This window comes from Oncorhynchus kisutch, linkage group LG15, assembly GCF_002021735.2.
Source record: "Oncorhynchus kisutch isolate 150728-3 linkage group LG15, Okis_V2, whole genome shotgun sequence".
In the NCBI taxonomy this organism is placed as follows: Eukaryota; Metazoa; Chordata; class Actinopteri; order Salmoniformes; family Salmonidae; genus Oncorhynchus; species Oncorhynchus kisutch.
Genome location: NC_034188.2, coordinates 81,013,906 through 81,027,414, shown reverse-complemented (window position 1 = coordinate 81,027,414; position 13,509 = coordinate 81,013,906). Strand labels below are relative to the sequence as shown.

At 52.7% G+C, this 13,509-nt stretch overlaps 1 protein-coding gene across 2 annotated transcripts in view; it reads right to left on the bottom strand.

Moving 5' to 3' along the window:
• Nucleotides 1-2,692: 2,692 nt before the first annotated feature.
• The window catches only part of LOC109909500 (START domain-containing protein 10-like), a 34,338-nt gene continuing 23,521 nt past the window's right edge, over nt 2,693-13,509 (bottom strand). Inside the window, exons 5-6 of one of the 2 annotated variants that reach the window (XM_031791169.1) lie at nt 12,398-12,450; nt 2,693-3,065 (exon numbers count right to left, since the gene is read on the bottom strand). In XM_031791169.1, the coding sequence (XP_031647029.1) occupies nt 2,853-3,065; nt 12,398-12,450 (266 nt within the window). In that variant the 3' untranslated portion in view covers nt 2,693-2,852. The remainder of the gene's footprint in view (nt 3,066-12,397; nt 12,451-13,509) is intronic. The other variant, XM_031791170.1, reaches the window with a different exon arrangement.

Here is a 13,509-nt window from a genome sequence, read left to right as displayed (position 1 = left end):
TCTGCCTCTCTCTTCATGTGTGGTTGGCCCAGCAGTAGGAGGCTTGAAAGCATTGGCACTGAGGCAGTGGTAAAGAGTCACAATTTGGGTTCATTATATAAAGAATGTGGGGATGCAGTTGCCCGACGACTCATCCTGAATTTAATTACGCTGCTCTATCTATCGTTACCACAGGAGGTTGCTGGCACCTTGATGTATTTGGCTCAAAATGATTTTGAATCGAAAATGCTAATTAGCATCAAAGTAGACATCAGGCAAGACCACATATCCCAGAAAGCTCCTGCTCGTCGTCTCTAGCTGGTACCAGGTACATTTAAACAAATTTAGCCAATTTATTAATTACTACATTTAGCTAACATTAGATATTTAAATCGAAGCCGTCTCATCATGACATTTGTAGTTTTTTTTAATGATAGCCATATTTGAAGCTAATTAACATTTCATTTGTGGGTAAATACAGGCGAATATATTGATAAAAGTCACCTTGTCCTAGAGAGATTTACACGGTTTACAAAACGTCACACCAGGGTAGGCCTACACGAAACACAGCCCTTATTTGAAGCTTCTAAAAATTCCCTATGGGAAAAATGAATGGTGGAAAAACGATTGGAACCATTTCCCTGTTTGACTGCTAGGTTTTATGGGTATTATGACTCACACTGTGATAGTCTATGAAGAATATTATCCCTTCAGACAGCCATTTCCATGATAACAAAACGTCATTACTTTAGCGATAATGTGATTAATTGTAACCTTCCTGATTTCCCTGATCCACTCAACAACTGAACCATGTCTGTGTTTGAGAAATTGGGCCAACAAACAGAGGGGAGGGCAAACTCACCAACAATTCATATCCACAATTACATCAGAGTTTTCACTCCCTCATTTTCTCTCGGTCTCTCCTCCCTCCCCGTCCCTGTCTAGCCCTGGTGCTAAGTTGAGCGGGGAGTTGCCATGCCAACCCAGAGTGGGGATCCCGGGTCCAAACTAGGCCACATAGCAGAAGCGGCATTAAACAGTGTGTAAGTGTGACAGATTCAGACCAGAACAATCTGTTAATCAAGTCAATCATTTGTCAGACCTCGTTTAACACACACACACACACACACACACACACACACACACACACACACACACACACACTTTAAGAAAGACTCGGATCACAAATGAAATATGAAAAACTTTGTAGGAATCTGTATTTAAGATTGAACTCTACATACATTCATACTGTAGTGCTGAGGAAAAGAGAGTGGACCTGTGTGTGTGTGTGTGTGTGTGTGTGTGTGTGTGTGTGTGTGTGGTGTTAGTCACTGTCTCTGTCCTCTCCGATCTCACTGAGGTGTGTGTGTGGTGTTAGTCACTGTCTCTGTCCTCTCCGATCTCACTGAGGTGTGTGTGTGGTGTTAGTCACTGTCTCTGTCCTCTCCGATCTCACTGAGGTGTGTGTGTGGTGTTAGTCACTGTCTCTGTCCTCTCCGATCTCACTGAGGTGTGTGTGTGGTGTTAGTCACTGTCTCTGTCCTCTCCGATCTCACTGAGGTGTGTGTGTGGTGTTAGTCACTGTCTCTGTCCTCTCCGATCTCACTGAGGTGTGTGTGTGGTGTTAGTCACTGTCTCTGTCCTCTCCGATCTCACTGAGGTGTGTGTGTGGTGTTAGTCACTGTCTCTGTCCTCTCCGATCTCACTGAGGTGTGTGTGTGGTGTTAGTCACGGTCTCTGTCCTCTCCGATCTCACTGAGGTGTGTGTGTGGTGTTAGTCACTGTCTCTGTCCTCTCCGATCTCACTGAGGTGTGTGTGTGGTGTTAGTCACTGTCTCTGTCCTCTCCGATCTCACTGAGGTGTGTGTGTGGTGTTAGTCACTGTCTCTGTCCTCTCCGATCTCACTGAGGTGTGTGTGTGGTGTTAGTCACTGTCTCTGTCCTCTCCGATCTCACTGAGGTGTGTGTGTGGTGTTAGTCACTGTCTCTGTCCTCTCCGATCTCACTGAGGTGTGTGTGTGGTGTTAGTCACTGTCTCTGTCCTCTCCGATCTCACTGAGGTGTGTGTGTGGTGTTAGTCACTGTCTCTGTCCTCTCCGATCTCACTGAGGTGTGTGTGTGGTGTTAGTCACTGTCTCTGTCCTCTCCGATCTCACTGAGGTGTGTGTGTGGTGTTAGTCACTGTCTCTGTCCTCTCCGATCTCACTGAGGTGTGTGTGTGGTGTTAGTCACTGTCTCTGTCCTCTCCGATCTCACTGAGGTGTGTGTGTGGTGTTAGTCACTGTCTCTGTCCTCTCCGATCTCACTGAGGTGTGTGTGTGGTGTTAGTCACTGTCTCTGTCCTCTCCGATCTCACTGAGGTGTGTGTGTGGTGTTAGTCACTGTCTCTGTCCTCTCCGATCTCACTGAGGTGTGTGTGTGGTGTTAGTCACTGTCTCTGTCCTCTCCGATCTCACTGAGGTGTGTGTGTGGTGTTAGTCACTGTCTCTGTCCTCTCCGATCTCACTGAGGTGTGTGTGTGGTGTTAGTCACTGTCTCTGTCCTCTCCGATCTCACTGAGGTGTGTGGTGTTAGTCACTGTCTCTCTCCTCTCCGATCTCACTGAGGTGTGTGTGTGGTGTTAGTCACTGTCTCTGTCCTCTCCAATCTCACTGGTGTGTGTGGTGTTAGTCACTGTCTCTGTCCTCTCCAATCTCACTGGTGTGTGTGGTGTTAGTCACTGTCTCTGTCCTCTCCAATCTCACTGAGGTGTGTGTGTGGTGTTAGTCACTGTCTCTGTCCTCTCCAATCTCACTGAGGTGTGTGTGGTGTTAGTCACCGTCTCTCTCCGATCTCACTGAGGTGTGTGTGTGTGTGTGTGTGTGTGTGTGGTGTTAGTCGCTATCTCTCTCCTCCCGTGTCTGCATCTCGCTGAGTGTACTCTCGTCAATGTTCTCCAGGCTGTCTGCGTGCTGGATGCTAAGCTCGGACAATGGGATTGTGGGTAGTGTAGTCTGCTCAGGGTAGAGCCATGGCTTGAATCCCGGGTTGTGTCTCTGCTTCCACTCTCCGTACTTCAGACACGCCTTACTGATCTTCTTCATCGCCTGTGACACACACAAACAGAGAAAGAGAGAGAGAGAGACATACAGACAGAGAGATATGCATTTAGCCAGGGTTAGAGAGAATTGTCTGCTCCATAGAGAGAGTGAGAGAGAGTGAGAGAGAGTGAGAGAGAGTGAGAGAGACAGAGAGAGACAGAGACAGAGACAGACAGAGAGAGAGATAGATAGAGACAGAGATAGAGAGAGACAGGTCTGCTCCATGTAGTAACCTAGTGATGGAGAGAATTTTCACCTAATCTAAACTTTGACCTAATCAAAGAATTAGCCCAGCAGGAGAAGCTGTCCCTTGAGAAAGATACCCCCACCCCGAGCGGGTCAGACCAGACCTCTTCATTACATAAACCCACTGACGTGCAACCCCCAGGGGAAAGTCAACCTCCCAGCACAGAGTAGTACTCCCTCATTGAAATGAGGGATAAATTCACCCAGCTGGAGGTAAGGCAGGTGACGCTGGAACAGCAGGTGATTACACTCCAGTCAGCACAGACCCAGACAACAGTCCAGCACAACAACACTCTCTTAACCAGACCCGGAGAGCTGGAGGTGGAGAGAGACATATCTGCACTCTGGACAGTGGTGAGACAACTTCAACAGGAGAAAGAGCTGGAGGTGGAGAGAGACATATCTGCACTCTGGACAGTGGTGAGACAACTTCAACAGGAGAAAGAGAAGGAGCAGGAGAAGAACAGAGCACTAGAGGAGAGGATCAGACTGCTGGAGGAGAGGCTGAGGGGATGGAGGAGAGGATCAGACTGCTGGAGGAGAGGGTGAGGGGGATGGAGGAGAGGATCAGACTGCTGGAGGAGAGGGGGATGGAGGAGAGGATCAGACTGCTGGAGGAGAGGATGAGGGGGATGGAGGAGAGGATCAGACTGCTGGAGGAGAGGCTGAGGGGGATGGAGGAGAGGATCAGACTGCTGGAGGAGAGGCTGAGGGGGATGGAGGAGAGGGTGAGGGGATGGAGGAGAGGGTGAGGGGGATGGAGGAGAGGATCAGACTGCTGGAGGAGAGGGTGAGGGGATGGAGGAGAGGGTGAGGGGGATGGAGGAGAGGGTGAGGGGGATGGAGGAGAGGATCAGACTGCTGGAGGAGAGGGTGAGGGGATGGAGGAGAGGGTGAGGGGGATGGAGGAGAGGATCAGACTGCTGGAGGAGAGTGTGAGGGGGATGGAGGAGAGGGTGAGGGGGATGGAGGAGAGGATCAGACTGCTGGAGGAGAGTGTGAGGGGGATGGAGGAGAGGGTGAGGGGGATGGAGGAGAGGATCAGTCTGCTGGAAGAGAGTGTGAGGGGGATGGAGGAGAGGGTGAGGGGGATGGAGGAGAGGGTGAGGGGGATGGAGGAGAGGATCAGACTGCTGGAGGAGAGTGTGAGGGGGATGGAGGAGAGGGTGAGGGGGATGGAGGAGAGGATCAGTCTGCTGGAGGAGAGTGTGAGGGGGATGGAGGAGAGGGTGAGGGGGATGGCGTGTGACAGAGAACAACCCATTAGAGAGGTGGCCACCACCGCAGAGAAGCCAGCAGAACAGTCCACCCCAGACCCTGACCATAGCGTCCACAACACAGCGAGACACAGCCCAAGACCATGGGATCCCCCCCCTCTGAGCACCTGCCCCCTGTCAGCCACCCTGATAGCCCTCCTGACTAACCCCTCACCCCCTCTGAGCACCTGCCCCCTGTCAGCCACCCAGATAGCCCTCCTGACTAACCCCTCACCCCCTCTGAGCACCTGCCCCCTGTCAGCCACCCCGATAGCCCTCCTGACTAACCCCTCACCCCCTCTGAGCACCTGCCCCCTGCCAGCCACCCTGATAGCCCTCCTGACTAACCCCTCACCCCCTCTGAGCACCAGCCCCCTGCCAGCCACCTTGATAGCCCTCCTGACTAACCCCTCACACCCACTGAGCACCTGCCCCCTGTCAGCCACCCCGATAGCCTTCCTGACTAACCCCTCACACCCACTGAGCACCTTCCCCCTGTCAGCCACCCTGATAGCCCTCCTGACTAACCCCTCACCCCCTCTGAGCACCTGCCCCCTGTCAGCCACCCTGATAGCCCTCCTGACTAACCCCTCACCCCCTCTGAGCACCTGCCCCCTGTCAGCCACCCTGATAGCCCTCCTGACTAACCCCTCACCCCCTCTGAGCACCTGTCCCCTGTCAGCCACCCCGATAGCCCTCCTGACTAACCCCTCACCCCCTCTGAGCACCTGCCCCCTGCCAGCCACCCTGATAGCCCTCCTGACTAACCCCTCACCCCCTCTGAGCACCTGCCCCCTGCCAGCCACCCTGATAGCCCCCCTGACTAACCCCTCACACCCACTGAGCACCTGCCCCCTGCCAGCCACCCTGATAGACCCCCTGACTAACCCCTCACCCCCTCTGAGCACCTGCCCCCTGCCAGCCACCCTGATAGCCCCCCTGACTAACCCCTCACACCCACTGAGGACCTGCCCCCTGCCAGCCACCGTGATAGCCCCCCTGACTAACCCCTCACACCCACTGAGGACCTGCCCCCTGCCAGCCACCCTGATAGCCCCCCTGACTAACCCCTCACACCCACTGAGCACCTGCCCCCTGCCAGCCACCCTGATAGACCCCCTGACTAACCCCTCACCCCCTCTGAGCACCTGCCCCCTGCCAGCCACCCTGATAGCCCCCCTGACTAACCCCTCACACCCACTGAGGACCTGCCCCCTGCCAGCCACCCTGATAGCCCCCCTGACTAACCCCTCACACCCACTGAGGACCTGCCCCCTGCCAGCCACCCTGATAGCCCCCCTGACTAACCCCTCACACCCACTGAGGACCTGCCCCCTGCCAGCCACCCTGATAGCCCCCCTGACTAACCCCTCACACCCACTGAGGACCTGCCCCCTGCCAGCCACCCTGATAGACCCCTGACTAACCCCTCACACCCACTGAGCACCTGCCCCCTGCCAGCCACCCTGATAGACCCCCTGACTAACCCCTCACCCCCTCTGAGCACCTGCCCCCTGCCAGCCACCCTGATAGCCCCCCTGACTAACCCCTCACACCCACTGAGGACCTGCCCCCTGCCAGCCACCCTGATAGCCCCCCTGACTAACCCCTCACACCCACTGAGGACCTGCCCCCTGCCAGCCACCCTGATAGCCCCCCTGACTAACCCCTCACACCCACTGAGGACCTGCCCCCTGCCAGCCACCCTGATAGCCCCCTGACTAACCCCTCACACCCACTGAGGACCTGCCCCCTGCCAGCCACCCTGATAGCCCCCCTGACTAACCCCTCACACCCACTGAGGACCTGCCCCCTGCCAGCCACCCTGATAGACCCCTGACTAACCCCTCACACCCACTGAGGACCTGCCCCCTGCCAGCCACCCTGATAGCCCCCCTGACTAACCCCTCACACCCACTGAGCACCTGCCCCCTGCCAGCCACCCTGATAGACCCCCTGACTAACCCCTCACCCCCTCTGAGCACCTGCCCCCTGCCAGCCACCCTGATAGCCCCCCTGACTAACCCCTCACACCCACTGAGGACCTGCCCCCTGCCAGCCACCCTGATAGCCCCCCTGACTAACCCCTCACACCCACTGAGGACCTGCCCCCTGCCAGCCACCCTGATAGCCCCCCTGACTAACCCCTCACACCCACTGAGGACCTGCCCCCTGCCAGCCACCCTGATAGCCCCCCTGACTAACCCCTCACACCCACTGAGGACCTGCCCCCTGCCAGCCACCCTGATAGACCCCTGACTAACCCCTCACACCCACTGAGCACCTGCCCCCTGCCAGCCACCCTGATAGACCCCCTGACTAACCCCTCACCCCCTCTGAGCACCTGCCCCCTGCCAGCCACCCTGATAGCCCCCCTGACTAACCCCTCACACCCACTGAGGACCTGCCCCCTGCCAGCCACCCTGATAGCCCCCCTGACTAACCCCTCACACCCACTGAGGACCTGCCCCCTGCCAGCCACCCTGATAGCCCCCCTGACTAACCCCTCACACCCACTGAGGACCTGCCCCCTGCCAGCCACCCTGATAGCCCCCCTGACTAACCCCTCACACCCACTGAGGACCTGCCCCCTGCCAGCCACCCTGATAGCCCCCCTGACTAACCCCTCACACCCACTGAGGACCTGCCCCCTGCCAGCCACCCTGATAGACCCCTGACTAACCCCTCACACCCACTGAGGACCTGCCCCCTGCCAGCCACCCTGATAGCCCCCCTGACTAACCCCTCACACCCACTGAGGACCTGCCCCCTGCCAGCCACCCTGATAGCCCCCCTGACTAACCCCTCACACCCACTGAGGACCTGCCCCCTGCCAGCCACCCTGATAGCCCCCCTGACTAACCCCTCACACCCACTGAGGACCTGCCCCCTGTCAGCCACCCTGATAGCCCCCTGACTAACCCCTCACACCCACTGAGCACCTGCCCCCTGCCAGCCACCCTGATAGCCCCCTGACTAACCCCTCACCCCCTCTGAGCACCTGCCCCCTGCCAGCCACCCTGATAGCCCCCTGACTAACCCCTCACCCCCTCTGAGCACCTGCCCCCTGTCAGCCACCCTGATAGCCCCCCTGACTAACCCCTCACCCCCACTGAGGACCTGCCCCCTGCCAGCCACCCTGATAGCCCCCCTGACTAACCCCTCACACCCACTGAGGACCTGCCCCCTGCCAGCCACCCTGATAGCCCCCCTGACTAACCCCTCACCCCCACTGAGGACCTGCCCCCTGCCAGCCACCCTGATAGCCCCCCTGACTAACCCCTCACCCCCACTGAGGACCTGCCCCCTGCCAGCCACCCTGATAGCCCCCCTGACTAACCCCTCACCCCCACTGAGGACCTGCCCCCTGCCAGCCACCCTGATAGCCCCCCTGACTAACCCCTCACACCCACTGAGGACCTGCCCCCTGCCAGCCACCCTGATAGACCCCTGACTAACCCCTCACACCCACTGAGGACCTGCCCCCTGCCAGCCACCCTGATAGCCCCCCTGACTAACCCCTCACCCCCTCTGAGCACCTGCCCCCTGCCAGCCACCCTGATAGCCCCCCTGACTAACCCCTCACACCCACTGAGGACCTGCCCCCTGCCAGCCACCCTGATAGCCCCCCTGACTAACCCCTCACCCCCTCTGAGGACCTGCCCCCTGCCAGCCACCCTGATAGCCCCCCTGACTAACCCCTCACCCCCACTGAGGACCTGCCCCCTGCCAGCCACCCTGATAGCCCCCCTGACTAACCCCTCACCCCCACTGAGGACCTGCCCCCTGCCAGCCACCCTGATAGCCCCCCTGACTAACCCCTCACCCCCACTGAGCACCTGCCCCCTGATAGCCCCCCTGACTAACCCCTCACCCCCTCTGAGCACCTTCACAAGACACAGATTTGACTCCTTATGGACTTAAACAAATATATACAAGAAAAAACACAGTATGTAAAACACTGAGTTTCATCCTGGATTATCCAAGGTCTGATGTCATCCTGGATTATCCAAGGTCTGATGTCATCCTGGATTATCCAAGGTCTGATGTCATCCTGGATTATCCAAGGTCTGATGTCATCCTGGATTATCCAAGGTCTGATGTCATCCTGGATTATCCAAGGTCTGATGTCATCCTGGATTATCCAAGGTCTGATGTCATCCTGGATTATCCAAGGTCTGATGTCATCCTGGATTATCCAAGGTCTGATGTCATCCTGGATTATCCAAGGTCTGATGTCATCCTGGATTATCCAAGGTCTGATGTCATCCTGGATTATCCAAGGTCTGATGTCATCCTGGATTATCCAAGGTCTGATGTCATCCTGGATTATCCAAGGTCTGATGTCATCCTGGATTATCCAAGGTCTGATGTCATCCTGGATTATCCAAGGTCTGATGTCATCCTGGATTATCCAAGGTCTGATGTCATCCTGGATTATCCAAGGTCTGATGTCATCCTGGATTATCCAAGGTCTGATGTCATCCTGGATTATCCAAGGTCTGATGTCATCCTGGATTATCCAAGGTCTGATGTCATCCTGGATTATCCAAGGTCTGATGTCATCCTGGATTATCCAAGGTCTGATGTCATCCTGGATTATCCAAGGTCTGATGTCATCCTGGATTATCCAAGGTCTGATGTCATCCTGGATTATCCAAGGTCTGATGTCATCCTGGATTATCCAAGGTCTGATGTCATCTGCCTTTGGAATAAAGAGCAGGAACCCAGACTTCATCAAAGAAGTCAGTGATAAGATATTGTCATCCTACAAGAAACCTGGTATAGAGGAGACGGACCCACCGGTTGCCCTCTAGGTTACAGAGAGCTGGTAGTCCCATCCACCAAACTACCAGGTGTGAAACAGCGAAGGGACTCAAGGGGTATGCTAATTTGGTATAGAGCAGACCTAACTCACTCCATTAAATTAGTCAAAACAGGAACATTTTACATCTGGCTAGAAATGTAAAAAGAAATGATCTTAACAGAGAAAAATGTCCTCCTGTGTGCTACCTATATCCCCCCACTAGAATCCCCATACTTTAACGATGACAGCTTCTCCATCCTAGAGGGGGAAATCAATCATTTCCAGGCCCAGGGACATGTACTAGTCTGTGACGACCTAAATGCCAGAACTGGACAAGAACCTGACACCCTCAGCACACAGGGGGACAAACACCTGCCTGGAGATGACAGCATTCCCTCCCACATATGCCCCCCTAGACACAACTATGACAACATAACCAACAAAAATGGGTCACAACTCCTGCAGCTCTGTCGCACGCTGAGTACGTACATAGTCAATGGTAAGCTTCGAGGAGACTCCTATGGTAGGTGCACCTATAGCTCATCTCTTGGCAGTAGTACTGTAGACTAGTTTATCACTGACCTCAACCCAGAGTCTCTCAGAGCGTTCAGAGTCAGCCCACTGACACCCCTATCAGACCACAGCAAAATTAAAGTCTACCTGAACAGAGCTATACTCAATCATGAGGCATCAAAGCCAAAGGAACTGAGTAACATTAAGAAATGCTATAGATGGAAGGAAAATAATGTAGAAACCTACCAAAAAACAATTAGGCAACAACAAATCAAATCCCTTCCAGACAACTTCCTGGAGAAAAGGTTCCACTGTAATAGTGAAGGTGTAGACTTGGCAGTAGAAAACCTAAAGACTATATTTGGCCTCTCTGCTTCCTTATCAAATCTAAACATTTCTAACAGAAAACCAAAGAAAAGTAACAATAATGACAAATGGTTTGATGAAGAATGCAAAACCAAAGAAAGAAATAGAGAAATCTGTCCAACCAGAAACATCGAGACCCAGAAAACCTGAGTCTACATCTTCATTATGGTGAATCACTAAAACAATACAGAAATACACTACGGAAAAAGAAGGAAGAGCACGTCAGAAATCAGCTCCTTGTAACTGAAGAATCCATAGAATCTAACCACTGCTGGGAAATATGGAAAACACTTTACACACAATAACAGGAAGAATTATCTATCCAAAATTGAGATCTCTTTGACTCTATAACAAAGGACAAACAGCAAAAATATATACATGATCAAATACAAATCTTAGAATCAACTATTAAAGACCAGAACCCACTGGATTCTCCAATTACCTTGAATGAGCTACAGGACAAAATAAAAACCCTCCAACCCAAAAAGGCCTGTGGTGTTGATGGTGTCCTCAATGAAATGATAAAATATACAGACAACAAATTCCAATTGGCTATACTTAAACTCTTTAACATCATCCTTAGCTCTGGCATCTTCCCCAATATTTGGAACCAAGGACTGAGCACCCCAATCCACAATAGTGGAGACAAATTTGACCCCAATAACTACCGTGGGATATGGGTCAACCTTGGGAAAATCCTCTGCATTATAATTAACAGCAGACTTGAAGCAGAGCAGACTTGAATTGAGTTGTCTGCTCCATGTAGTAACCTAGTGATGGAGAAAGAGTTGTCTGCTCCATGTAGTAACCTAGTGATGGAGAGAGAGTTGTCTGCTCCATGTAGTAACCTAGTGATGGAGAGAGAGTTGTCTGCTCCATGTAGTAACCTAGTGATGGAGAGAGAGTTGTCTGCTCCATGTAGTAACCTAGTGATGGAGAGAGTTGTCTGCTCCATATAGTAACCTAGTGATGGAGAGAGAGTTGTCTGCTCCATGTAGTAACCTAGTGATGGAGAGAGAGAGAGTTGTCTGCTCCATGTAGTAACCTAGTGATGGAGAGATTTGTCTGCTCCATGTAGTAACCTAGTGATGGAGAGAGAGTTGTCTGCTCCATGTAGTAACCTAGTGATGGAGAGAGAGTTGTCTGCTCCATGTAGTAACCTAGTGATGGAGAGAGAGTTGTCTGCTCCATGTAGTAACCTAGTGATGGAGAGAGAGTTGTCTGCTCCATGTAGTAACCTAGTGATGGAGAGAGAGTTGTCTGCTCCATGTAGTAACCTAGTGATGGAGAGAGAGTTGTCTGCTCCATGTAGTAACCTAGTGATGGAGAGAGAGTTGTCTGCTCCATGTAGTAACCTAGTGATGGAGAGAGAGTTGTCTGCTCCATGTAGTAACCTAGTGATGGAGAGAGAGTTGTCTGCTCCATGTAGTAACCTAGTGATGGAGAGAGAGTTGTCTGCTCCATGTAGTAACCTAGTGATGGAGAGAGAGTTGTCTGCTCCATGTAGTAACCTAGTGATGGAGAGAGAGTGTCTGCTCCATGTAGTAACCTAGTGATGGAGAGAGAGTTGTCTGCTCCATGTAGTAACCTAGTGATGGAGAGAGAGTTGTCTGCTCCATGTAGTAACCTAGTGATGGAGAGAGAGTGTCTGCTCCATGTAGTAACCTAGTGATGGAGAGAGAGTTGTCTGCTCCATGTAGTAACCTAGTGATGGAGAGAGAGTTGTCTGCTCCATGTAGTAACCTAGTGATGGAGAGAGAGTTGTTCTGCTCCATGTAGTAACCTAGTGATGGAGAGAGAGTTGTTTATCTGTGCTGTAATGTGTTGTCTATCTGTTTGAGATCTAAGCATCTGGGCTCTCCCTAATCGTTCCTTATTCCCTTGAAATCCCATTGGCTATTTCAACACGCACGCTTTCTCGACCAGGGATGCGTAGGAGGGATCATACATTAAACATAGGTGTTCTCCCGTGTGTGCTGAGTACTGCCAGCCAGACTCTGCTGAGTAAGAGGGTAATGCATGGACACAAACAGCCACTCACATATGTATCCTCCCCATCTCTCCCCTCTCTCCTTGCCTCAGCATTATAATGTGGTGATGGGAGTGTAATGCTGGGAAGTGTAGGCATAAGCAGACTGGAATGTACTTACTTTGGGAGCCAGAAAGTGGGAAGACTTGTTTACAACCCACTTGGGTAGTGAACCTGGGTGAGGGAAGAAGAGAGGGAGAGATTTCGATGTTACACCATGGCATGTCATCCAGGGTCAAATAGCTCAAGGGTGATTTACAGATAATTAGTTGGCGAGATAATCAGAGTTTTAAGATCTTAACAGAGAAAAAGCAATAAAGAGAGAGAGATGGGAGAACGAGAGAGAGATGGAGAACGAGAGAGAGATGGAGAACGAGAGAGAGATGGAGAACGATGAAGAGAGAGATGGAGAACTAGAGAGAGAGAGTGGAGAACGAGATGAGAGATGGAGAAAACGAGGAGAGAGAGATGGAGATACGAGAGAGATGGAGAACGAGAGAGAGAGAGGGGAGAACGAAGAGAGAGAGGGAGAACGAGAGAGAGAGGGATAACTAGAAGAGATGGAGAACGAGAGAGATGGATAACCGAGAGAGAGATTGGAGGAATGAGAGAGAGATGCGAGAACGAGAGAGAGATGGCGAAGAGAAGAGATGGAGAACGACGAAGAGGAGGAGAACGAGAGAAGAGATGGAGAGATGAGAGAGGAGAGATGTGAGAACGAGAGAGAAGATGGAGAGAGAGAGAGATGGAGAACGAGAGAGAGATGGAGAAACGCGGAAGAGAGAGAGATGGAGAACGAGAGAAATGGAGAACGAGAGAGAGATGCGAGAGAAGAAGATGGAACGAGAGAGAGATGGAGAGAGAGAGAGATGGAGAGAGAGAGGGAGAACGAGAGAGAGAGGGAGAACGAGAGAGAGATGGAGAACGAGAGAGATGGAGAACGAGAGATGGAGAGAGAGAGGGAGAACGAGAGAGAGAGGGAGAACGAGAGAGAGATGGAGAACGAGAGAGATGGGGAGAACGAGAGAGATGGAGAACGAGAGAGGATGGAGAACGAGAGATGGAGAGAGAGAGAGAGATGGAGAACGAGAGAGAGAGATGGAGAACGAGAGAGAGATGGAGAACGAGAGAGAGATGGAGAACGAGAGAGAGATGGAGAGAGAGATGGAGAGAGAGAGAGAGAGAGAGATGGAGAACGAGAGAGAGATGGAGAACGAGAGAGAGATGGAGAAC